The sequence below is a fragment of the Pempheris klunzingeri genome, chromosome 10 (assembly GCF_042242105.1).
Source record: "Pempheris klunzingeri isolate RE-2024b chromosome 10, fPemKlu1.hap1, whole genome shotgun sequence".
Classification (NCBI taxonomy): Eukaryota; Metazoa; Chordata; class Actinopteri; order Acropomatiformes; family Pempheridae; genus Pempheris; species Pempheris klunzingeri.
This window is the reverse complement of record NC_092021.1, coordinates 23924886-23952449: the sequence shown is the minus strand read 5'-3', so window position 1 is coordinate 23952449 and position 27564 is coordinate 23924886. Positions and strand designations below refer to the sequence as shown.

Below are 27564 nucleotides of genomic sequence, written 5' to 3'. Positions count from 1 at the left end.
GTTATTCTTCAGTTCGAAGGAGCACGACAGGCACCGATCTGATTGATCAGTCCATATATATATATATATTTATGTATTTATATCTATAAATCCATCCAATGAGCTATGTACAAAGTATGGCAAAGAAAAATCTTTATTTAAACTTTATCAGCAGATGTCATTGGCTCTTCACTGCGTCTAGTCCGTAATGTCTCCAGTGATGTGAACGTTTCATGCTTAGGGGTGAGTCCATACCAGTAACCTGCAGCGGTCCTGACATGGACTCATGGACCCGGTTTGCCCCAGAAGCGAAAGCTCAGCAGAGTCCATCCAGGGCCTGGGTTCAGTTCTATAAGAAGGGGGCGGGCGCTCTCGCCACCAGGGTCATGTAGCGTTGACCTCCATGATGTGGTCGTCGGTGGCGGGCAGCACCAGGACCTGCCGCGTGTGGCTGTGGTTGAACACCTGCCCGGGGCTGAAGGGCTCCAGGCGCGGCATGGCCACGCCCTTCTGCTGCTGGTCGCCGCTGCCCACGGAGTGCACGCTGCCCCGGCTGCGGATGCTCGCCGTGTCCCCCTGGTCGTCCAGCGTCTTGTCGAGCAGGGACAGACTGTCGTTCTCCACGCAGCTGTCTGAGGACGCCAAGAAACACACTAATTACCCAGTGTCCACAGGAGGAGGAAGAAGATTCTGTTGTTTTTATTTTTATTGTTGTAGTTGAAGTCTCTAGATTTCACCATCATTCTTTTCTGGTACAATTACAATCACTGCTGAGATCAAAGACAAAACAACCAAAGGCCCAAAGGTTATAAATAAAGCCCCAATTCTGCTAAAAATCTACCTGAAAGAGAAAACTGCTTCACAAATAACAACATATAGAATAAAGGGAAGCAGGAGAACAATCTAAGGCAGATTAACTAGCAGAGACAGTGAAGATGAAATAACGGATAAAAGCAACACATGACATAAGAGATAAGTGACACTCTGTTTTCTAGTCGAGGTTTCTCAGGTAAGCTGCTCGAAGGGTTAAGCCCAGACACAACAAGCCTCTTCACCCTCGGTCTTTAGCCTGGATCAGGGGAATGGCTACCAGGACTTTATCAGAGGAACTGAAGCTACAGGCTGGTGAAAAATGAGGCATAAGCTCAGCGAGGCAGCTCGGTGGGATAAAAAAAACGAGGCAGCCAGTGATGGGAGGCTAAAATAAGGGTGATATGAGCATAATTCTGTGCTCTAGTTAGTTAAAAGTCTGGTGGCTGCATTTTGGAGACAATGAAGCGGAGTAATCTTCAGAGCCGACATGTAAATATGGCTTTATCCAAATGAGAGGTGATAAAAACTCTTTGAAGATCATTACAGGTAATAAAAAGATCCTATTCTCCAGATGACACGACTGAGCTAACCTTTTAATGTGAGGCTGGAGATTGAGGTTATGGTCTAAAATAACTCCAAGGTTCTTTACAGTTGGCACAACACGGTGTGCTAGAGTGCCAAGACCAGGCAGGATTTATCCATTAGTGAGCTCAGGGCCTTGGATAAGGATTTTCTTTTTAGAGGAGTTAAGCTGAATAAAAACTTCTGCCATCCAGTTCTTATTTGCTGGTTAAGCAGTTATGGAAGGAAGAAAACTAATGAGAAAATTAAATTAGAATTAAAATAGAGCCCTGTGGCACCCCAGCTTAGTCGATGCCTGAGAGGAGGTAAAGTCATCAACAGACACAATAAACTTTCTGTTTGGGAAAATATGCAGAGAAACACTGGAGGGCAGTCCTGGAAATAACAACCCAAGACCTCCACCTTCTCATCGTCACTGCTTCAAAGACAGCAGATTCAAAAAGAGTGTGTCTACAGTTTTCCACGAGTTAAACTCTCGGTTCCTTCACTGTGGAATAAACCTGTACACAGACGTGTTTGGGGGTCTTACCGGGGTCTGGTTGGATGGCCACTGCTGCAGTGTGAGGCAGGTACTTGAGCACTTTGATCTTGGGGAAGGGCAGGTGTCCTGCAAACAGGGGCATCACCTCGATCTGCACCTTGTGGGTGGCGCTGGCCGTCATGGGCATCGACACCATCCCTGAACTCTTCCCACACACCGCCCAGTTACTGCTGCTGTCAGCAACTGCAAACACACACACACACGTATACGTATTCATCATCTCCTTTCAGTTGATTGATTTAGCAAATTAACACATTCGATGTTTGACATTTTTATTTGAACATTTGTTTAAGCAAGATTATTGTTATTTCATATTATTACAGTAATTATCTTTAAGCCGACTGACTAATCAATTAATCAACAAAGCAATTCAGCAGCATTTCAGTCTCTCTTTGACTCGTGTTGGTTAAGTATGCAGTTCTTGACACTATATATATATTATATATAGATAATTGAATATTTTATATTTAATTTCAGTTATTCTGTATAACAAATGACCGAAGATTAAAGTGATGTTTTGCATCCAGATGTTTTATTCACACGTGAATTGCTCATGCTATAAAATACCTAATAAACTAATGATTTAATTCACTATAACCTCCACTGCCTCTGCTTATAATAATCTCACATTTTGTCCATCAGTCCCTCTCTGGACGTACCTTCATACATGAGTTTGGTGGTTTTAAGGCCATCAGTGTCAGTCTTGCTGTCCTCGGCCATCTCCCCCTCGGCGGGGTCGGTCAGCCGTGTTATACACACCTCCAGCCCGCAGAGGAAGCCGGAGCGACAGTGCTGCTCACCGGCAGGAGGCAAGATCTCAGCTCTCACGCTGTACAACGTCTGACAACATCAGAGAGGGGTGGGTTAGGAATGCTTAGATGATCCAGACCTCACAGAACATTACAGTATTGTGGGACTCACAGTGACTCTCTCGAGCTGGAACTGGTAGTGGAAGGGTTTGAAGTCGGAGGTGTGCTGGTTGAGCGGAGAGAAGTTGGCAGAGAAAACACACTGGAGGCAGGAGGGCAGGTCGTCCTTCCACCTCACCTCCCATAAGCAGAACACACTGTGCTTACTGCACAAAAGCTGCACGGATACACAAAACAGTTACCACACATGAATATGAATCAAGGAAATCAAAGAGAGATGCTGATGAATCTGAAAATGCTGTTAGTGTGACAAACTTTTTTCACTTGAAAATCTTTTATATTTCTTCCCGTTTTTTTCATTATATAAAACACACAGTTGTTTTACAGAATCAGTCGTGATTTTCTCTGTGAGGCATCCAGATATCCCCATCAGATGCACGAACCACCTCAGTTGGCCTCTTAAAATCCAGCTTGAAGATCCCTGGGGATATCTGGGCTCCGCGCCCTCTGCCTACAAACTCATTTTGGTAAACAAAATAATTTCTGTGACTGCTCTGACATTTACAGCCATAAATGAGGCTTCCGGCGAAGATCAGCAACTAAATTGTCATCTTCAGGCTCTTAATGGAGGGGCTGAATTTAAGGCTTTCATTTAAGGGGCAAATTAAGGTGTTCTTTCATGTTTAAGCATTAGTGTTTCCCGAAAATTACTCATAAATATTATAAAATGTTTACAAACGCTAAACCACTTTTTCAGACGCTGGAGGCCGTCGACCGTCCTCACTGACTGCTCACCTGTTGTGTTTTAGTGTTGAGAGACTGCAGGTCCAGCGATGCATGCTGCTTCTCCGTCAGCTTCACTTCTGCCAGCGTGAAGTTCACGTCCGACACATTCTGCACACACAGCTGGATGTACTTCCTGTCAGGTCAAAGGTTGCCGGTCAGATCATAATGTGTATGAGTGTGTAGGGAGGTTGGAAAATGTGTGTGGTGAGGAATGCTATGTTAAAATTAAACGAGTAACTTTCCCAAAGATTCCCATGAATAATCATTACGAAATAGCATCATCTAATGAACAAGGTTATGTAAGAGTTTCAATGGTGCCGTGTCTTGATTTTCAATTTGATTAATTCTTCAAATTTTAATGACACCACAAAATTTTACTGAAGACACATATGTGATTCTTTACTTTGTGACACACGCAGGCATTTCTTAGAGAACTGAGACTCACCTGTTACCAGCAGAAAGCAGTGAGTGTTTGGTCTTGAAGGGGATGTAGAAGGTGAGAGCGAGCAGTGTGGAGTAGATGGACCACGGACAGTCAATAGACATCTGTGGAGAGACACCAGAAAGACTTGACCATCAAATCTCTTTATTATTTTGTCAATCCAACTGTCCCAAACCAGAAAATATTCAATTAACTATAACGAAAGACTAAGAAAGCAGCAAATCCTCTAATTTGAGAAGCTTTGAAATCAATTTTTTGGCATTTTTACTTGGAAAATGATGCAAGTGATTATCAAAAAATAGATTTTTGGATTAATCATTGTAGCTTTAGAAAATGTACAATTTTCAATTCTCTTTCTATTTCTCTCACATACGTTGTAATTCATCTCACACTCTAAAAGTGTGTGTGTGTGTGTGTGTGTGTGTGTGGGGCTCACCCTCTGGTCGATGGCAGTCATGGGCGTGTCAGGATGGCTGTAGCTGCGCGGTCGGTGGCGGACCTCCCCGTTGGTCAGCCTCTCATTGGCCGGCCGGTCGGATGCGGACGGGATGACACACAGAACCTCCAGCTGGAACTCCAGAGTGTGGTACGGAGGGGTGGGGGGCAGGCTGATGCTGGTCACCTTCTCCGACGACTGGATGGACAGGACGCTCTCACCTACCAACTCTGAACGCAGGAGGGGGGCAGAAAAGGACATCGTGAGAAGAGTCGGTGTGTTTATAGTCACTTCCCTTTTCCTGGATGGGATCAGATTTCTGCAAGGATCTGATTTTATAAACATTATGCACAAAGGAAACACGGCTCCATTCAGGTGATTAAGAGAAAATTAGTTCACAAATCTGGATCTGTGCAGGAGAAAACAGGTTTTAAAAATGGTTTTACATGAATAAATAAGTAAGTGGCTTTATTTATAAATGGGACCTTTCAAGAGCAGAGACGTCACAAAGTGCTTCATGATGTTACACACACAGCAAGGACTTCAAACAGGAAGAGGGACAGGTTGTGTGTAAAGTGCCATTTAAATAAAGTTAATTAGAGTTGAACATTAAGCAGCTATTTCACCTTAAAACAAGTCATTTTGATGATACACTGACGCCTCTTCCATCCCCTGAACATCTCTTCCTGCACTACTGTGGGTCTATGGATCTAACAGCTGTGGGTGCAGATGTTTTTGCATCAAAGTCTGTTCCCCTTCAAATACTTCTGCTCTCTAACTATAGAATAGTTTGGTTCTCTTTGTCAGCTGTCTGTAACCGTTGGAGGCAGCAGAGGCCGCTGTTGTGCTGATCATAAATTCAAAGTTTCAAAGTCTACTTGCCAGAGTCAAATATAACCTGCTTTAACATGTAAATCCTCTGTACTTAAATGTAAATGGTAGATTAAAAAAAGAGAGTGTGTGCCGACCGGCAGCAGGGTTGCTGATGCGGGCGGTGCAGCTGGCGGAGGGCAGGATGGGCATGGTGTCGGTGTTGCTGAGCTGCAAAGCGTCGCCCTTCTTCACAGTGTAGTGACCCGTCAACAGAGTGAACTTCACCATCTGAGGCAGGCCGGCCAGCAGCGGCTCTGAAAGCACAGACACAACTACAGTCAGTAATGTGTTGAAGCACAGTGGATCAGAACTTTTAAATGTATTTTAAATTTATATCTAAGTATAAATAAACAGTAGCTGGACAAACAGTGAAGTTGAACTACTAGAAAATAGGAACTGCAGACACAGTGTGTTTGTTCTCCTTTTTCAAAACTGCAGGTAGCGAAACATGTCATTATTTCACAGCTTTAGCAGGTGATGATATCACAAACATTTACATGGCAGCTGATGCAGAGTCAGCCCTGCACAATTATGCAAACACAGAGCACAAGCTTCCTTATGATGAATATATCAGAAATAATATGACATATCGTACATTTCTCATGAGCCAAACCAATTTATTCTGGACGGTCACATGACATGGTGAGCTGAAGAAGCCTGAAGTGCTTCTGTGCATTTCTGGTTTGTTCGATAAGAGAAGTCAGTGAAAAGTGAAAGCATTGCAAGTGATTTATTTAAAAAAAACACATTTTTACAGTGTGTATGCATGTTGTGATCTTTATGATGAGAACAGGGGCGGCTGTGGCTCAGTGGTAGAGTGGGTCGTCCCTCAATCAGAAGGTTGGGGGTTCGATCCCCAGCTCCTATGGGTCAACATGTCGAAGTGTCCTTGAGCAAGACACTGAACCCCAACTTGCTCCTGAAGCATGGCTTCAGAGTGTGAATGAGTATGAAAGAATAGTCTCCTCCAAATTACATTTCTCCTGTATGATTGATGTGTGAATGGGTGAATGAGGATGTCATGTAAAGCGCTTTGAGTAGTTGAAATAACTAGAAAGGCGCTATACAAATACAGACCATTTACCATTTACCATTTAACAAACTTCAATATCGTGTCCAATACCACAACCTCAGATTTTAAGCATTCATGTCATCCACCAAATAAAAAAAAAATAAATAAAAAAATCAGACCTGAGAGTGGCTCCACGGTGAGTTGGGGCTCCTGAGAGTAGACCTCATACTGGACTGATGGGTAGATATGAGGCAGCACAAACTGCACCTGACCCACTGTGGCGTATAGCTGACGCAGTGTGTAAGTACCTGGTTGTCCACTCTACAGAAGAGACAAAGAGAGAGAAGAAAGGTGAAACAGATAATAATGACAAACATTAATTAAGAAGTGATCAAGAGAAACAGTTTGGATCTCCTCCTGAATGTAAAACATCTCAAGAAGGTTATTTACAGCAGCAGCAAAGCGTCTCTTACTGGTGCTGTGAATACGATGCTGTTGTTGCCGGGCTCTAACGTTACATCCTGGACTTTCAGCATCTGTGCTCCTTCCTTCATGGCGACAGCAGGAGGGCTGACACAGTTGGGAGTTTCCGGCGGCGAGTTGCTGTCATGACGGCGCATTATCAGATGTGTGTTTTTACACACCACTCCTGTGGAGTTAAGAGAATTGTCCGAGGGACTCCTGTCCTGGATCTCATCCAGCTCTAAAGAGGGGCCGGCGGCTGAGGAGAAGGGGGGACCCGCTGATGAGCTACCATGGTTAAACTCTACTGTCCCTGGGTTTGTTTGTCTCTGGGCTCCCTTGGACCTCCCATTAGTCCCTCCGCGTTCCAGGTCAAAGTGGATGCTAGCAGCTAGCTGCTGTATGCGCACTGACACGGGCATCAGGCACCGCAGAGTGAGCTCCACCTGCAGGTCGGCTCCAGAGTGCACCGAGGCCGTGGCTGGACGGAACTGTAGCCGCGTGAGCTGAGCAAAAACCCCCATGCTGAGAGTCACTTTCTGGGCTGTGGAGGGAGAAAACAAAATCAACTGTTAATGAAGTACAGAGTGTCGCAGTTTATGACCACAACAACTTACTGTGGATGCTCCAGCTGTGGAACGAGTGTGTAAGTGATGATGTGTGAGTGTGTGCTGATATGAGACAAGGTTGGAGCCAAGAACACTAAATACTGAGACACCCTGAGGTGCAGAGTCACTGCGATGTGATGAGGCCACGTACTAAAGGAACATTTGGTAGGGTTCAAAATGTGTTTGCAGAGAGTTTTAATTGTTACAGACAGACCAAAGCTGTTGAAGTGGTAACGTAGCATAAGTTTAGCAGCTCTAGTTACCTGCAGTACCACTATGTCTGCAGGTACTTTAATTATCTCTGTTATGTTCTTTATTTTCTTGCTCTGTGTTGTTTATTGTTGTTTGATTGGTAATCTGTTATGCTGCTGTTTTGGCTTGGCCTCCTTTCAAAGAGATCATCAGTCTCAATGGGACCAACCCGCTTAAAAACGGGTAAAATGAATCAATAGATCATTTGGAACAGTTGTGAACCTGCTTAATGGAACTGATCACAGACAACAGACCAGCCAAATATCGATCAATTAATTGGCTATGTAGCTTTGTTATCATGTGTCCACTGATAGCAACCAGTTGAGACCTGTTGCTTCCTGTTGTAAAGGTGAACTTGTCCCAGTGATGAACACGATCACTTACACTGATCCCCAGACATGCCGGCAAAGCTCAGAATTTCCTGACAAAAGTGCTTCCTCTCCTCTGTGGTCAGATTCACGTCACCAGCCAACAAGGCACTGGTTTGCAGGTAGCTGTGGTGGGCTGTAAAGGAAACTGAACACTTCAGGGCACTGGAGCCAGAACATCACCTGCATCAGGTCAATACAGGAACCTTTTTGTTAACTTTCAAATGTCAAGAGGATTTTAGATTCAGCTGGTCCAACTCAGAGCTCAAAGACATGTTTGTTCACGTACAGGACTGTAAAAAGGTAAATTAAAGCTAAATTATTTTGAAGCTTAGACATGTTTTTGCTACTAAAAACAAAAGGCTTTGTGCCTTTTGATGACCATTTTGCACCCTGATGGTCATTTCCTCTTACAATTAAACCTTGGTACAACTGTGAAGTTGACATATTTGGCCCTTAAATGGTTTCATGGCGTTTTCAAGGATACTCTTCAGTTCTGCCCAGCAGCTTCTGACACTCAGCGATCTGTTTCCTGGTGTGAGTGACGGGGAGGCTCCATCCCTCTGACACGTACGACTTCAGAGCTTCCTGTAAGAAGGTTTCTGCCCGCTCAGGGTCCCCCTTCCTCCTGACAAACACACAAACACATCCCCTCGTTTTTCACATCTTCAGAGACAAAGACAGCTGACAAAGACGACTGTGTGCTTGTCTACAAATATTCCCAAGCCATCAAATCAACAGAATTTTTAACACAGCAAAAAGAAACCACTGCACGATGAGTTAGGCCTCCAATAAATGGGTGTGAAATGTTACCGTCATTTGCATTATTATGGCATCAGATTTATTTTAAGACTCTGTCACACACGTTCTACCATAGAAGTAATTTAATTTCTTCTGCCTGATTAGACCCCTCCCTCAGGAGTGAGTGGGTGATTACGAGCAGGGACTGATTGACAGTTCTGGGGAAGAGGCATAATCAGTTAGAAAAGTGTGGCCGTGCAGGGCCTTCAAGATAATTCTGAGACCCGCCTTTACTTTAAAGGAACTAGCAGCTTTCCTTACATGTAGAACTCAGCCAGGCTTTTTCCCACCAGCCTGGCAGACCTCAGCCGGCTAATGGCTCTGTACATCTCCATAGCAGCATGAGAGAGCTCCTGATGCAAGAAACGGCCAACGAGGAGGTCATGGAGGGAGCGGAGGATGAGAGGGAAGAGAGGAGATAATCAACTTAATGGTTCCTATTGAGGTTTCCAAGAGATTACATCAGAAAAATTCATGTTCAAAACTGGGACGAGAATTCGGAGAATGTGCGTTAACTTTCTGAAGTGCAAACTACCGAAACTATTGCGGCAAGAAACTGACTTACAAGATAGTGCCTTTCAAAAGCTTCCACGGACGACAAGGCTTCTTTCAGCTTTTTGTAAGGGCTCTGCAAACTGTTCACTGTGGAGAGAGACAAAGGAAATGTAAAGCAGTTATTTAATGTCTTTCATAGAAGAGTTAAGCTTCCTCATTAGACCTTAATCAGCCTGAACAAGCTCGCACTACTTTCAGTGAAAAGGAAATTCCAGCACTACAGGCCACAACACATCAAGCTGACTTAAAGATCTTGTGCAAACATAGAACAAAAAAGACAGACAGACTACAGGACAATAACAGAACTCCCAATCTTGATTAAAAAAAGTCTTTGGAAATTGGAGATCAGTTTGATTTGTCTGATGAAACTGCTGTAAAGTTCTGCTTTGCTTTGCTGCCGTTTTCAGCTGATGGTCGTCTGCTTGTGGAAGGAAAAAAAGAAAAGGCAGAAGCAAAAAATGAGGAGAAACTGCACTAAATGGGTGAAATCACAGATCGATTGGGCTGAACAGGCAGTCTGACATCCAGTCAGTCCTGAATCAGCTGAACTGCTGCCGGTGACGGCCGGTCTGAGCTGAGCAGGGTCAGCGACGCAGGGACAGGGAGACGCAAAACTACAGTTAACTGTAAGCAAGTACTGTAAGCTGATGATGCTTCCAAAAATAACACTAGATTAATCTAACAGCAGAGCAGAAAACTCACCAGTCTCAGGCCTCTCGTCGCCCAGTCCGGCCAGCAGATCCACTGTCCTGTTCAGGTCCTCAGACGTGGGTCCCTTCTCTGACACCAGGCCACAGTGCTCCCCCAGGGACTTCAGCTGGAGAAGAAAAGTGGGAAAAAGAATAAAGAGTTTTAATTTAAAAACCAGATATTGACCACTCGCTATTTGAATAAATGAGTGAGCAAATAATTTCAACTTCTTAAATGTGAGTGTCATAAATATACTTCTGCCTTCCACCAGAACAAATACTGATATGTTACATAAGTTGTTTTCTATATTTACAAAAACAGATGATGTTAGTGCAACATTGCACCGCAGCAAACGTAGCGTGATGATTTAGGTCGATGATGAACGAGTTTGCAGCTTTAAAAAAGGAACTAATACACTTCTCCTAAACCTCTGGGACACAAACCAAGCCGTGCAATGTCTCCGGGATGAATGACACTAATGGAAAGCTAAGTGACGACTGCCAAATTTACAACGGATCTGGGCGCCATCTGAGCCAACACTCCCACATACCAGGGTGTGGGCTGAAAGGTGAGCAGCACTATGAACTCAGAGAACAGAGAACAAAGGAAATGAATTGAAATGTGTATCAATTGATATTCCATGTATAATTAATGTACACATTAATGATGTAGGAAGTTCTGTTTTGCCACACTGTTGTTGGTGCTGGAAACTGTGTTATCAATCAGCTAATCAATCTTTATTTATACAGCATCAATTCATAACAAACGTTATTCACTTTTCATAAAAGAGCAGGTCTAGATCACCGCTCTTTAATGAAGAGAGACTGATTAAAGGAGTCAAAATGAAGGATTAGACGACAATAGTGAAGAAACAGGAAGAAGCCAGCTGTTGCATGTGGGAAAGGTTATTTTGTTCTTCTGTACATATAAAAGCATAAATGTTTAACTTTTTATTATAACAATTAAACTGTGATAACGACACCAACAGAGTATATTTTCATGTTCTTACCTAAAATCATAATTACACCAGCATTCTTTCATTGTACTTCTGACAAAGCGAGTCATTTGTTCTTTAAACTTCAGTTCATGTGGGGCTAACCATAAATTCCAGCTAACTTCAGGGTTTGGGTTTAAAGATGTGTTGCAAATTAATGCGTATGATTGATGAGGCCCACGTCCATCCATGGAAGTTACACCAGTGATCAAAGCCACAGCTACATGATTCAGTGTTTTCCGTTACCTTGTCAGTCGCGTAAGCCCACAGCCCAACAGTATGGGAGCAGTTTGCCGCTAACTGGGCTGCATCGCAACAGCCCTCGATCCTGTGCAGAACCTCCAAGCAGCTGAGAAACACCCAGCAGTCGAGCGCTCCCTCCAGCACTGACACCTGGACAACCAGAGCAACAAGATAAGATGGATAATGATGAATTCTAAATCATTTGGTTGTCCTTGATATTTCAGTCTAGAAATTACCCAGCGCCATTTTGCTTTTTCTGTAATTGGTTGAGCAGACAAACTACATGAAAACTTGTACATGAGAAAATGGGGGTCAGTTTACCTCCAGCAGGCGAAGCTCCTGGACACAGTTGTGCAGCAGCTCCAGAGCTCTCTGGGTGACCTCCCACGGCCTCTGGAGAAAGATGAGTAAGGTGCACTGGCGGGAGAACAGGTAGCTCCTCAGATCTAACAGGCTGGCCTCCCCACGCTGGATCCCATCCCTCTTCTCCATGTCTATGGGCCTCCGCAGCAGCAAGCCGCTCCAGTTACGCACTGGAGCGCAGAATGAGCCGAGCCAGTTCGCTGTATCTGCAGACAGAAACGGAGTAGTCAGACCGAAAACGAAACTCGGATGGACCTTTGGTCTTGGAATTGGAAAATCATGCACAAAATGCTGATGTTTATTGTATCATACATTTCCTCAAAGTGACATGAAAGCTGTGTCTCAATTAATGTGATTAACCTGAACTAATAGAGGCCTGTCCCAAACACAGGCGGAGGGGAAAACAACGGTTCATAAAACCCACATGACTGTTAGATAATGTTCATGCCAGCTCAGCATAATGTACATTTTAATGGATTTAACAATATAATCAGGGTATTTAACACCTTGATGTCTGGATTACTCACATTAAGCATTATTACCTGATTTCACTCACTGCAGCTGTCTGTGTGTTCATGTCTCGGCCAAACTGTTTTTTATTGCACATTCATTTCCCACGTAGTGACAGTGGCATCTGAAGTATTGCATGAGAGCCCTGCAAGTTACTGAATTTCCCACAACAGGTTCCTTCAAATGTTTCAAAATAAATGCCTTAAATGAAGGGAGTCTGTCCACTGGGATGTTTTAATTTGAAATGTATACAGGAAATACCCAAATTTGCATTAATATGAGGAAGTGACTGTAAGGGGGCAAACAGGAGTGGATCAGGAATCAGTGAGGCTTTAATATGACCCAACATCCTTATCGGACAGAGAGAATTAGGAATAAATGCCTACGACTATATGAAGCAGAGCAAAATAAAGGCGAGGGTCAGTATTTGAGGACATTTGGCACCTCAGCCAGATTGAAAGCAACCATACTTTTGGGTGGTGGTTACTTACCTCCAGCTCCAAAGTTAAGGACATATTGGGTAAAAAGGGCATCTAGTTCATCATACTGGACCAAGGCATCTTCAAACTGCTGCAGCATCTCAAAAACAAAGGCCAGCTCTTCCTGTAAAAGTGCACACACACACACACACACAGGTGAAACACAATTGAACTGAGGCACTGCCAGTTAGAGGACACCATCACACGGACGAGAGTCCTTCTACGTCACAGTTAAAGGAGCGTGTACGTTTTCGTGCCCTTCCACCCGGCCAGCCTCTACGCACCTGGACCATGAAGTATTCACAGAAGCTCCAGCCAGGCTGCGTGCGTTTCTCTCGGAGCGTACGCATGTCGTCTTCAAAGCGGCCGAGGTTCTTGGTGAAGGACATGAGGAGGAGAGTTCGCAGCTTGAGCAACAAGGAATTCCAGGATTCCTGAGACCGAGACGAGTCCTTCAGAGGATCTGACAGCACCACACACCTGCGTCAGAGGGCAATAATCTTTATATACGGAGCTGAATCAACAAGGCTTCTTATATCTACTGCATATTATCATTTCTAAAGGAAAATGCTTTATTATTTAGTCTATAAATGATTTTGATCAGCAGTCAATTATCTGTTTTAATTCAATTTTAATTTATAAAACAGAGAAAAGCAGGAAATCTGAGAAATCAGAGAATATTTGGCATTATTGTTTTATAAATTAAAAGGTTATCAAACTTGTTGTCAAATGATTTTAGGCTATTTAACTAAATTATTGATCAACCTATTATTTCAGATCACATTTCCCATACAGGAGCAGAGAAATCACCCTCTGCTGTTACTGTAGCAACAGGAGGAACTGAGGATGTCTGAAGAAGGAAGTCAGTCTGCTTCCCGTTCTCATCATCTTCTAACATGTTAACAAGGGACGAATGTCCTCACCTGTCGTTCTGCTTGTTGCAAAAATCGCTGCGGATCTTGTCCACGATGGACGACCGAGGCAGGATGTTGGTCTTGTTCTTCTTCTTAGTATCGTTGGTCTCCACAACGATGATGACCCAGTCTGCCGAGCCGTGGGTCCGCAAGCTGTTCTGCCAGCGCATCATGTCCTCCTTCACCGAGCTCTTGTACATCTCTGTATCCTACAAAAAAAACGTACAATACATTTATGATTCCAGAAAAAAAGAATTAATTCTTCAAGCAGCAAATTAGTGGAGATGATCCTCCTGCTGTGACTGCCCTGCGGGGAATCCCCCAAAAACGCTTTAATTTGAAAATCATACATATAAAACATTACTGCATATAAACTCAGACATTAGAAAAGTAAAAGTAAAAGTCAAACTGAATGATAAAGGAAAAGATGCTTCTCCTTTGAATGATATGCATGATGTACCCGATGAGGAAGTTCCCACATCAAAACACATCCAAGGACAGAAACTGCAAAAAGAATGCTGGCCAACAAGTTTACATTTCATGATGACTAAATGTACGAAACTGTCAGCTACTGAATGTTGTGCCGTGGATCTAGTGGGTGAGTGACAGCTCCTTGAGGGTACAGTTTGTTTGAAATTAGTTGGAACTGAGTAGAGGTGGGATATATAATATGAGGAGTCAGTTATTATGTAACAGTGTCCACTGGCAGGGACGGGAACTAAAGCCCTGGTGTTGCACAACGCTTTGGAAGGGAACCTGTAGTTACAGTCTGTACAGTTATTTGGACTGCACTTGAAATTACATTCACATAAAAATTACCTAACCTGACCTAACTTTTATATACAATACAATAGCTTGTAGTAGTCTGGTGACGGCTCCTCTTGGTGGACAGCCCGCCCAAACTTTCATTTCTACTGCTTACTTCCTCGTTTGCTGCAGTCCCACTAGTTTTACTGCATCAGTAAAATGAGTGAAAGTGTAATAACGTTATTTACATGTGGTTTTATAGCCTGTCCAGGTCACAGCTCACTTTGCTTACTGTGCAGCCCATCTGTGCTCACCACCTGTGATACTGTCATGCTCTGTAGAAACAATTTACTGCTCCTAACTTGACGCCATGTTTCATCCACACATACAGTCAAGACTGGGTGAGCGCATACGCCTTTTCCAGACGGACAACCTTTTACCTCTTTACATCCCACAGTTCACCTGTTTAGCTAAAAAGGTCACCCTTTAAGAAGCGGTACACTCCACTGTTGCAACTGTGACATCAGGGTTTGTGAAACTGAGCTGTAAAGTGCTACAAGAAAGAAGAAACTGGATAATCTAATGCAATCTGCACCACCTGTGGTTTGGTTTTGGATTTTTTTTTAAAAACTAAACCGTATTGAAGGCATAATTAATATGTGTGACAGTTAAATAAATCTGTTGATATTCCTTTCCCTTCAGATCGTCGTATCAGGCGCGGCGTATTGATTCAATCTCTGACAGTCACAACAAAAAGTGAAGAGTAAATTTCATGAGGGCAGTTTTTATTGCAGGTCTGTTGTATTGAATTGTAGGTGTTAATGTTACTGCACACACACACACACACACACGCACGCACGCACACACACACACACACACACACACACACACACACACACACACAGGCCGACTACTCCCACACTAGAGGCACAGTCCTTAGGAAATGTCATGAGTCACAAGCTGATGACAGCACTTCCTTAAACTAACCAGCTGCTCAGTCAGCAGCTGCAGGTTCCTGCTTCCCTTCTTGTTTTTCTTCCATCTGCTTTTCCCAAGCAGTCCTGCAAAGTGGATGTCAACTTCAGTTTAGGATTGTGGCTGCAGGCTGTAACGCCGCATACACATGAACTCAGATCAATCTTTCTCCTTCCAAATACGCCACAATTTAGAAACCTTTGAAAATGCTATTTTAAAGCTATTGACTTAAACCAACACGATCTTTACTCTGCGAACCTGCATATTCTTTATATCTCACTATATAAGTTTGCATAACTTGCACACAGAGCTGCCTGTGACCTATTATTCCCCCAGATACGGTACGCATACGTGCTCGTCTATTCTTAGAGGGCAGACAAGCAGACATCGCCTTATCCTCCAGGACACACGGAATAAACAAACAACGCTATCAAGATTCTGCTCTTGTGGCTTCCTGGACAAAAAGGTTGGGAAGCAGCAACATTAACAGTAGACTTTGTGTTGCCACCACCCCCTTAACAATTAATAAATTAGTGAGTAAACATCACAGATTACACAATAAAAGTGTGTGGATTAAATTATTGTTTTATGGCAGTTGTTTGACGCCATAAATATTAAATCTCACCTCAGCAGGACATTTTTAACGAGCCTTAGTTAAGAAAAAGCTTTTAGGACCTCATAAAAATCAAATCAACATTCAACATTATCACAATAACTTCTGCATTATGTGTTCCACTATACTGACACACAAAATAAGCATTCAGAGTCTTATTTCATTGTAGAACTTTTAACCAACTTGAGGACATTTAAAAGATAGGCTAGGGGTGTCGCTACAATAGCACTAGAGTCTTTTAACTTTATCTGCCAGCAAAATAGAGTAGAATTTGATCTTTATATATACTTGAATTTAACAGAAGAGTCCTTTATTGTCCACCTGGAGCAAGAAGTTCTGTCTTTCAGAGAGCTGTGGGTCTGTCTCTCCCTCGTACAGCCCAGTTTGATAATGCACAATGCAATAATAATGCTTATTAGTATTGTTAATCAGAGCACTGAGAGACAGCTCAGGTTGTTTTGTGCGTGTGTGTGTATGTGCGAGCACACGGATGCATATATGTGTGTGAATGTGTGTTTTAAGCTACTCACACAGCAGTCAGTCCAGTAGATGTGGAGGAAGGGGAAGGTGAGGAGAGCCTTGTTGCCCTCCTTGGGGAGGAGCTCCTCTTTAAACTGGACGAAATTAGCTTCAAGGTGGATCATTTTTGGTGCACGGCCATATGTCCTGCACAGAAAAGACAGCAGAGTTCTGTAGGATGGGTTTTATGGTGTTCAGGATTATTTTTATTACCCCATGACAAAATATGCATTACTACAACTACAAATATTACAGCTCTTTATCTGAGAGAGGCTTTTACAGCATTTCTAATTTCATCTGTTGTAACAATCTAACAAATTGGTCTGTTAACTTTATGCTACTGCAAAACGGTGACAGTAAGGCCCAGGATGCATCATATCCAGGCTTGTCTGCTCACATTCATTTCACATTAAAAACCACCACCACCCAGAGCACAGGTGACAAAACCGTGTACGGGTCAATTCAGCCTGATCACAATCAATAACAGAGTGAGAGCAGAGTGTTAGGAAATGTGTGACGTCGACGTGACGGGGGAGCAGCTCCAAAAAGACCTCTCCGACAGTGGCAACAAAAATGACAATGAAAATCTACTCACCTCCTCCACTCCATTGGCTCCCTGGGAAGCTGTTGGGCCAATGAGGTATAGAGAGACGTAAACAAGCTCTGGTCTCCAGCGCCTGTGATAATGGGGCAGAATAAAGAGCGTGCAAGAATGAGGTCAGAGACAAAGTATTCAAAGGGCTCACAAGGAAGCTGAAATCTAATAGCTATCTATTCTCACGTCCTTGTAAAAATAACAGTGGGCAAATTCTGTTTAAGTGTCCCACAGTCTTCACATTTGACGACTCAAGTGTTCAGTGTAAAAGGATATTTTGGGGAAAAAAAATAAGTTTAGACATAATTGGCAAGTTAATTTCACCAAAACTCAAGTGAAAAACAGCAGTACAAAGAGAACAGGGTTCAAATGCCAGTATAAATAAAAATAATTACTTCACAAACAGCGGATATGGTCAATATACTATACAACAGAGTCCAGGAAATCTCTGACAATCTTTGCCACAGATATTAAAATGCAGATGAACTCCTCCGGCAGAGAGGGTGAAGCCCTGAGATGTGATGATTTAATAGCGGTTTTACACAGACAGTCATTTACTGCACTCTCTTCTCGAGTGACTCCATCAAACCTCGGACGGGTCAACGTCCTGCAGGGCTCTCTGCCTCTTTATCTGCTCCCTCCTGTTTAACAGCCCTGCGGAGCTACATGATGTGCCTCCCTGAACAATTAAACTTGTGTGAATACTGAAGGACGTCTGTGTCGGGATTGGCAGCGGAAATTCCTCATCTCCTTCCACAACACACACATACCTTTTTTTTTAAAGTCCTGGGTAAATGCCTTGTAGACAATTTTATAATGTTTACAGGTCACCACTTTGAAAACTCAATCAACTGATTAGTTGTTTGGTCTCCACAATGTCAGATGTCCCTCAGTGACCCTTAAATGTCTTGTTTTGACCACGACCCAAAGATTATCAGTTTGCTGTCAAAAAGGAGCAAACAAACCAGAAAACATTCACATTTAAGAAGCTGAAATCAGAGAACATGGACTTAAAAGTTCTAGAAAAAAAAAATCACGGAAAAGCATGATTATATTTTCATTAACAATGTTTTTAAAACTGTGATCTTCTCCGCTAATTGACTGATAAATGCCTGCTTCCAAAAGCCTCTGGAAATTAGTTCTGTATTGCAATTAATTCGTATGTCTTTGTATTTCACGCTTCCCACTGTTCGTGTGCTTAAGGGGGCTTCATGATGAAACGGTGTGTCTGAACGGACCGACGGTTTTCTGCACAGCTGTTTAAAACCAGTGAGAACAGAAAATAGCCATGCATAGTGTGATGTGACATATTTTGACATCTGTGGCGCATCGTGGCCCTCGATCTTATTAAAGAAGAGGGACTCAGACCTGTGCTCTTTGATGTAGCCGTAGCATAGAAGAGTTTTCAGTTTCAGTCACAGCTCAGCATGTGTAGCCTCTATCCTTAGACCCTGTTTCACCGCCATGCCATCTCTAACTCCATATAATACATACCGAACTGCACAGAGCCATTTTAACACACACAACCATGTACTTCTATATTTGTGAGGACACTCACTGGCATAATGCACTCCCCTGCACCTTAACCTAAGCTTAACAATTACAACTAAATGCCAAACTCTCACCCTTAACCATAACCTAATCTAACCTTAACTTCAAAACCAAGTCTAAACCCTCAAACAGCCCTTTGACATCCAACATGTGGCCAAAGTGTCCTCTCTTTCCAAAAATGCCCTCATTCCTGGGGTCTACAACTCAAAATGGTTCTGACAAAGATAGCTGTACAAACACACACAGCTAAAAAGCAGAAAGGATTATTGTGTCTTCTTCGGGGACACAACAAAACATTTGTCTGCCCTGCTAATAGCCAGAAGTTGTAATCAAATACAGTCTATTCCCATTTTTATCTTCCACAACACAAAGTTGTTGCTATAATGAAATATGTCAAGGATATATAATTGACAATGCATTTACAAAAGTGGGAGTCAGTCGGTCTTTTCTCCCTCCTCTGCTGCGCGGATCCACTTTTGAGGTCCATCCTGCGAATGGTCACCTTTGGCTCTCACTTTGCCACCTTTGAGTCCAAGTATCTCCAGTTCAGCTCAACAGAAAAGCTCAAGCCATCATTCGTGGTAGCTGTGTGTGTTTTGATGAACAGCGGCTTGTAAGAGGTCCTTGTTAAAGCTACACTAGAACTGGGCCACATCCAGTGAACCGCTGAAAAATCCCTTTATATAAATGCCGCCCTAGGGGTAGGACTACGAGTCCTCTACTGTTCATCTAATGTTGATGTTAATACCCTCAACGTCCTGCAAGGCGACCATGAGCACTTAGAGCTCACGGTGAGCTCTGACTGGAGTTGAACCGACGGCGATTTGACTGCAGTGTGAATCAATCTGACTTTGCTGCCAACTGTTTAACATCTGGACAGAAACAAAACAGCACTAGGAGTTTTGCAGTATGACACAACTATTGCATCATAAACCCAAACACTTGTGTAATTTGCATGTACAATCAGCACAGAAACAAACCATGAACTGGTCACCGTTTAAGCCAGCATGCCACTGTAATCTGGGTGGTTGTTTGAATCTGGCATGAAGCAGTGTGATTTGTTGTTCAGGTCTAAAACTGAAAGCCGAGTGTCTTGTTAACATGCAACAGTACATTTAGTTAATACTTGCTGGGATCTTAAAGCTCCAGCGTGCTCAAAACTGAACACTGACTGTACATGAAGGCTATCAAGCCCTGCTATCAAAGACAACCCTGCAAAACAAACACCAGTATAATCCCTGTGACCGTGTGAGTCAGTCTGAGACACAGGGTCAAATAATGGTGAAAGCAACAGTGCCAATCTTGCTGGGACACCTGTAAAAGCATTGGGAGCAAAGAGCTGCAAGCTTTTTTTTTTTCAATAAAAGTTTAAATTAATGTTACAGCAGATACTTAACATTGTTTTTTAGGGTTAAACCAGCTTCGTCAGAGTGACACATGTAGTCTGCCGGTGGTTTAAGTCAATAATCTCACAGCACAAACATCAATAACATAAAGAACGAGTGTGAAGGGAGGTCATTTGAAGCCATGAAGGGCGGCTAACATCTCTCACTCCCCCTCACTCCCCCTGGGTGACTTACCCAGTAACCCTATAACAATAAAGCCCACTGTCTAAGATAAATCATCATGTAAGTGTATTTCTATACTGACTTACAAGTTCCTCTTTCTAGCTCAGCTCTAGTTTGTCTTTGCCACACAATTATAAGTTATTATAAGATTATCCTGGACTCTCAAAAAAATAAGCCACTTTGCAATATAGCAAATAAAGTGTTTAACCAATGCTTGACCAAACACTGTAGAAGATAACTGGTTGCATGTTTGGTTGCCCTCTTTGCTTCAGATAAACAATGCAGAACTTGATAAATGTGCTAAGATTCATGCATTAGTGCACACCATGGTTGCAGGGAGCATGTGTGTCCCCTAAAGTCTCTAATGTTTGTTATATAGCTTGCAATTAATTTTGACTAAGTTGCTTTTTGTTCTGAATCCATGCAATCATCGATGCAAAAGTCCCAACTGTAACACACAACTGAGATGTGACACCTGATAATCCCTCAAGAAACCCTGCTGTCCTCCGGATTCCCACTTATGCCTTTTGAATCCACCCACAAAAACCCACTGATTAACCTTTAATATCTATAATTTTCCTTTTCTCGGTCAGATTCTGCAGCCACCCTCGCACTGGGGCACCTTTTGGACCACTCTGACCTAAAAATGGAGCAGCCTGGCGGTGTGAGGTGAAGCTGGCACCCGCTCCTAAAATAACCCTTTCACGAAGCTCCCACAAGACTCCAAGCGATTTATGAATGGCAAACTGATCCAGACGCCCAGACAGCCATGTGATGACTGGCAAACTGTGGCTGACCACCGGGGAACAAGGTGATATCCCTCCCAAAACTGCAGCAACTTGCCGTGACGTTATATCGTTAGCTAGGCCTGTTAATCAATGCAGCTACTAGCTAGCTAACAGAGACACCGTTGTCCGTGTGGACATTTAGCACAGACAGCAGTGAGCTAAACATAATGTGAACATAAAATAGCCTTGACAAGTAGAAAGTAAGCCACCAGTCACCACACAAACACACACACACACCCGCAGTGTCTCCAAACTGGTTGCTACAAGTGTAGCAGCTAGCTTAGCTAAGACGAGCTAATGACTATAGCTAGCTGGCTAACTGTCAAGAGCAGAAAAAATAAGACTGACCGTCTCCTTTTACTGAACACTCACATGTCACGATCGGCTTGTTTTCCATAGTGTAGATGATCGGCTTTTCCTCTTGACACTCCATATGTGTTAGCGCTGGTACTCCATGAAAATGACATACAAACGGAGCTTTATTATTGGTAAATGCTTATGTATGCAGTTGTGTTGAATCGATGGGGCCTGTGTCCCCACTGCACTTCCGGGAAGTGCGTAACCTGTGCGTCATTAAAGGGCCGACCCGTGCTTTTTTATGACCCTAGACTGTCCAGTATGTATTGATGACATATATTACAGGGGCATTATTAAAGAGTTTCAAATGTATACTACTCCCAGTAATGGAAGAAGCATTTCAGATTTTTCACCACATTATAAAAGTACACCATTCAAAATTTTATTGAAGCAAAGGCACAGTAGAAAAGTAAAATGTGGGCTACTATCAAAAGAAATTCTTCAACAGTGTTATTAACAGTTGCTACCTGTTTGATATCTGGATTTGGATTACAGATGGTGCATTTAATTGCTGAATGTGAGATACAGTCACTGGAAAATGTATTTGGAACATAATTTAGAAATAGAAATAGAAAATGCACCTGCAGTTATTTTCATGTGAATCACATTATGAGTAAATAAATAGGCTAAAACATTCAACAAAACATGTCTGCTTGGTCTGCTGCCGCACTCTGGTAACACTGTTGTTTATATGGGGAATGAGAGTCTCCAGGGGTCCTTCCTAGCCTCCATATGAAGCATTTGATTTTTAGTTTTACCCCCATGGACATAGTATACAGCAATAATCTCACCTGAACAATGTGAGACAAAACTTCCTGCAGATGCTCTTAAGGTTTAAGGTTTAAGGTATTATGACATTTTAAAACATCAATAGTTTTAAAATATCAAGAAGATATTTCAACTCATTTAAAAATTGCTGTTGACTTTTGATAGATGACAAAAATCCCCCCAAAAATTATTTACTATTTACAGCTGGAATATCCTTGAATGTCCCTGGAGTTTTAACCCTTGCAGTGAGGTGGTGGAAGTGTTATTTAGTGTTTCCACTAAAAATTGAACTTACAAAAAGGGGCTATTAAGTATTTTATTGATTATATCATTGTCCCAACACCTGTTTCTGTGATTAATATTTACCAACAGTTTGGATGTGATGCTGCCACCTATAGGTACTCTGTTGTATTGCAGAAAGTCAATGAGCTGTTCAGGTCCTCATGTTTTTATTAATATAAAACAAACGTCTACAGAAACTTCATTCTTCGGCAACAAGTTATTTTACTATGTCATTCATTTCTTCTGCCCTTCATCTTTCTGTCCCGTCGCTCTTTTTCCTGAGTCTTCATCAGCCTTTTCTCTCCCCTCTTGAGATTCGCTCTCACCACTGCTCTCTTCTTTCTCATCTTCAGGTTCAATCTCAGCTCCATCTCCCTTCCCAGGTCTGTCATCTCCCTTTTCTCTGTTTTTCTCTCCATCATCTTCTTTTTTCTTTTGCTGATCATCCGGATCTTTCAGCCCAGATTTATCTCCCTCCACCACCCTTTCCACATCCTCCTTTGTACTTTTGGTGCTCTCTCCATCTCCCTCCTTGGCCACATCATTACCATCCTCTCCCTGTCCCTGTTTTTTTAGCTTTGCATCTGAACCCTCCTCCTCTCCCTCTGCCTCCTCTCGCTCCCAATCAACCTCCTCTCCCACCCCTTCGACTCTTCCCTGTGCTCTTCCTCCTTCCCCCTCCTCTCCCCAATCCTCTGGCAGCGGAGCCTCCAGTGCTGCCACCTCCCTCTCCAGCAGCTCCACCCTGACCTGCATCTTGTGGTTGCTGGACTCTAATTCCACCATGAGTCGAGCCAGTTTTGTTTGCAGGATTTCCAAGTTGTTCTCCAGCCTTTCTATCCTCATCTCGACCTCCTCTGCCTCCCCCTCCTCTCTCCCCCCGCTCTCCTCCAGCATGCCCATCTTGGTGAGGATCTGTCTGCCTTTCTCCTCTAGGTGACATTTGGCTGCGGGGAACTCAGACAGCACATCTGTCAGGTCTTCTTTGGACAAGCTGAACAGGTCTGAGTAGCCAATGCTTCGGATGTTGGCGGTGCGACGATTGCCTGATTTGTTACCTAAAAGGAAACATGATGTGATATTTTAAAAACTTTTGTGAGACTTTTTAAAAACAAAGGATATGATGTTACTAAACTATGTTCTATTATCCAACTTCAGACTTTAAAGCAGCTTTAGATGCTGTCTTAAAGCTGCAGGATGGGCAATACAACTTCATTATAATTGATGCAGCTTACCTGTTGTTGCGTGCTGTGGAAGCCAGTAAAATAATATCTACTCTTTTATTCACCCTCAGCTGCTTTGAGATCAATAGTATTAATATCTAACTACTAACATTTAAGGACTGTGTCTCTTAACTCTGTGCATGGTATCATTTTATATTATTTTCAACTATTTCTGTTCATATTCTAATAAGATTAATAATACAGATGTTAGCATTTTACTCGCTCTATGTTTTATTGCCTAGTGCTGCTCTGCATGGCTGTTATTATTAACAGTATTGTTCGTTCGTGCCTTGTTGCTTTGCAGTGAATAACGAATGTTATTACATCATGGCATCAGTGTTTTTCTCCAGTTCTGCTGAACTGTTGAGTCTTTTTGCTGTTGTTGTCATTTAAGGATGCTGTCCCATGTTGGCTCTAAGAAAAAATTTGCTGGCGAACACTACTCCATTAACAGACATGGTGTGTGTTGTCCTAGATAAACAAATGGAAATTAAAATGAAATTGAATTTATTTACTGTATATCCAGTTCAGAGATAAATACAGAATTTGATCGACTCCAAAATTAATTGTTGTTAGCTTCAGATAGCTTGAATAAGCTAATTAACTTGGCACGAACTTGGCATCTTCTTATCTTTTCTGTATTTGCAAGAAGGTTGAGCTCTCATATGATGCAGAATCACTACATCCACTCCAGCCCCAGAGGTGGTATCCTCAGAAATAAAGCTACACTACTTCAGCATTGTGGCTTTCCAGCCTCACAGGACTTTTTTCCTTTAATTAGCTTCATCCACACGATCTTTCCATACATTCTCTGTGACGCTGACTACAGTTATAGGACTGAAGTTAAATTTAAGTTCAACTACAAACTCCTACATTTCCCCAGCCTTGACACAGAAGGTCCTTCATTCCTGACTGCAGACTCTTTTACTTCATATGTACAGAAACAAATACATTATTACTGTGCTTACTGTTGAAAATGATCAAGCACCAGCCTTTTGCATGAGTGTGTGAAGAACTGGCCCATCTCCCCTCTAGGTCTATTCACCAGCTACGTGAATGAATAAATGTATGAATGTGTGCAAAGTTCTTGACAAGTGATTTACCTTTGATGTTGAGGATACTAATTTCCCCAAAGAAATTCCCTTCACTCAGCACAGCAAACTCTGTGACCCCATCATCTGCTACAACCGCAAGTTTTCCCTCTTTAATGATGTACATCTCATGGCCCACATCCCCTTTTCTGCAGACGTACTCTCCTGGACTGAACACCTGCGAGACAAAAAAGCATGAAAAAGTTTTCTACTCAAAAAGTTCTTAAATAAACTAAGACACCTACAGTAAACCTACAGTAAACTACTCGTAGGTGTGCAAAAATGCTGGCGAAAATAATGTGGTTTTTGAACATTAATGTGTGTAAATCTGTTCTAGTAGGATCTTAAAAATTAACATAACATGGGACCTTTAATTTACGTTGAGCAAAGAATCATATCATGACTCCATGCTCAAACTGCTATAACATATAAATAGAGAGTCTTAGTTTTCCCACATCAATCCCATGATGAATTAGTCCTTCCATTACTGCATTATTGCTACAGTGTAAACAGGAGACTAATCAATGACAATTGGCTCATAATTGTCATATAGTATGATAAACCTCTAGGTTGTTTTTCTTCAAACTCATACATGTAGGCCTACACAGCTGGACTTCCTGGATTATACTCGCCTTTCTAGCTGAAGATACATGACTACACATCACCACCAACGCCGTCCCTTTAATTTTTTCTTAACACAATGCTTTTTTTTTTTGCTGTGAACGCACTCATGACCAACATGGCTCAAACCCAAAGTCTGCCTTAACCCCTTGAGCCACTCGTGCCCTTTGGCTCCCATCCTTTTCCCTCCTAACCTGTGGTGTTAGTTTAAGCACCAGCTCCTCCAGCAGACTTTTCTCACAGCTCTGGAAGATGGTGACTTTGGAGAGCGTGGAAAGATGGACGCTGACAGCGATCTCTGTTCTCAGGTGCACAGGCAGCTGCTGCAGGATTTCGTTCTCTCTCATGATCTTCTTGTTGATGTGAAGATGCTGGTACCAGTTGTCAATGCGCTGCCGAAGCTCCTTGCTAATGTGATGGCTACGCAGGTATGCCTTCACCTGAAAGAGCAAAAGAAGAATCTTGTTTCCTATAGAACAAATTAAATCAGTACCTAGCCAAAGAAGCCATCTTCCATTCCTCACTGTCAATTTACTCTGTGTCACATCTTATATATAACAACAAAAAATTACCAGCTCATGGTTTGGGAAGAAGACGTTATCCCGGTCCCTGAGGCTTGTGATGACACTGCCAACATTGCCAACGATCGATGCAAACACAAGCACGGCAATGAGAAGGTCTGCAATCATAAACAAGTACTCCTCTTCCCTTTTTGGCAGGGGGGTGTCTCCGACTGTGGTGAAAATCTGGGCAGAGAACCAGAAGCAGTAAAAGTACTGACGACGCATGGAGGCAAACTCTGGGTTGGTGATGTTGGGGTAGACCCAGCGATCACTTCCAAAGCCGATGTAGCTGGACAGCGCGAAGTAGAGACAGGCGTTCCAGTGGATCAACACGAAGATGTAGATCATGAGCTTGGAGATGCGGAAGGTGTTGGGGTAGGAGGTCCTCGTCTCCATGCGATCCAGGGCCTCGTTGAGTCGTGGTATACGTAGGAGGCGGTTGATCCTCACCAGCGGAGTTTGGATGCCAAAGACAAAGTAGAGGAAGTCGGTGGGCAGCAGGGAAGCCAGGTCCCTCAAGAAACGTCTAGAGTGAAGGTAGCGCTTCTTCAGCTGAGACAGGTCCTTGATCAGGATGCCCTGATCCAAATAACCTGGAGAGGCAAGGCCAAGGTTAACAAAGGCCAGAGAGCACTTCATTCACTGGTACAATTACCTTGTAAAAGCATAGACTGGCACTATAGGGAGTGTCAAATGCACGTGACTTGCAAGAGCTGTTACTGGTTTCACATCATGACTGGAAGGTAGCATTGGGAAAGATTCCCATGTTTATGACTTGTGAGCTTTCTCATCACGTGACAACTGAAAAAAGTGCTGTGGTTTGAACCTTGAACCTTCCTGTGTGGAGTTTGCATGTTGCTCTGTGTACTCTGGTTTCCTCCCACAGTACAAACACATGCAGGTTAATTGGGGACTCTATTTTTCCTGTAGGTGTGAGTGTGAGTGGTTGTCTCTCTCTATGTGTCGCCCATGTGATTGACTGGCGATAATATAGACAATATAGACTATTGACAATGGATGGATGGATGGATCTTGTCCCGATATGATGCTGTCATGCCAGATTACTTGCCAACACCTTACCTGTGTGAACAGTGATGATCATGTCAACCACATACATGAGGTCTGACAAATAGTCCAGTGTAAGCCATACCGGCAGGTAGCTCAGTGCAATTGTAGTAAAGCATGTTCTGAGAAGAAAGAATCAGAAGAAAACCAATAAGACTTGATTTCAGATGATTAAAGATCATATGATGACTATGAAATAGTTCATGTTAGTACCTCAAAATGATGATCACCAAGTTGTAGACAATGGGGAAGATCATAACCTGCAGCCAGACGTAATAAAACTGTTCTGCCGGATCAACCAACCACTCGTTCCAGCTGAGAAGGAAATTAAGATTTATTGGTCACGAAGATGTTGGTGAGACATGAGGAGATAAAGATACCAACATCTGCCACTTTTTAAATACTTAAAAATATATATATATGTGAAAACTATAGAATGCATAAATGGTATGAACGTGATTTTAACTTTTTACCAAAATCTTGAGCTTTCATTTATATCATGAGACAGCAATTAAATCCAGGGCTCTGGAGTCTTGTTAGTTCTTCGCTAATTCAGACGTGATTAAGACTAAAGAAATGGTTAAATGTTGTCATACTAAATCTAATTTCCTTATATTGCTCCCACCAGATGTCCAGTTATCTTCACGATTAACAATATTCATAGAG

At 42.7% G+C, this 27564-nt stretch overlaps 2 protein-coding genes across 2 annotated transcripts; both read right to left on the bottom strand.

Moving 5' to 3' along the window:
- Positions 1 to 115: 115 nt before the first annotated feature.
- On the bottom strand, positions 116 to 21453 carry trappc10 (trafficking protein particle complex subunit 10). The gene is made up of 23 exons (XM_070838331.1): positions 21301 to 21453; positions 17022 to 17103; positions 16438 to 16573; positions 13582 to 13781; positions 12943 to 13138; positions 12671 to 12782; positions 11628 to 11875; positions 11310 to 11456; positions 10082 to 10196; positions 9390 to 9466; positions 9086 to 9177; positions 8511 to 8651; positions 8040 to 8149; positions 6807 to 7339; positions 6513 to 6654; positions 5417 to 5575; positions 4449 to 4678; positions 4016 to 4116; positions 3580 to 3703; positions 2837 to 3001; positions 2575 to 2755; positions 1904 to 2098; positions 116 to 611 (listed from the first exon to the last, which is right to left on the bottom strand). The coding sequence occupies exons 1-23, from the start codon at positions 21359 to 21361 to the stop codon at positions 364 to 366; spliced, it is 3795 nt and encodes a 1264-aa protein (XP_070694432.1). The 5' UTR covers positions 21362 to 21453; the 3' UTR covers positions 116 to 363.
- Positions 21454 to 22569: 1116 nt separating this feature from the next.
- Positions 22570 to 27206, bottom strand: cnga4 (cyclic nucleotide gated channel subunit alpha 4). Its single transcript, XM_070838411.1, has 6 exons — positions 27112 to 27206; positions 26914 to 27020; positions 25843 to 26426; positions 25465 to 25710; positions 24662 to 24827; positions 22570 to 23393 (listed from the first exon to the last, which is right to left on the bottom strand). The coding sequence occupies exons 1-6, from the start codon at positions 27153 to 27155 to the stop codon at positions 22570 to 22572; spliced, it is 1971 nt and encodes a 656-aa protein (XP_070694512.1). The 5' UTR covers positions 27156 to 27206.
- Between the last annotated feature and the right edge of the window lie 358 nt (positions 27207 to 27564).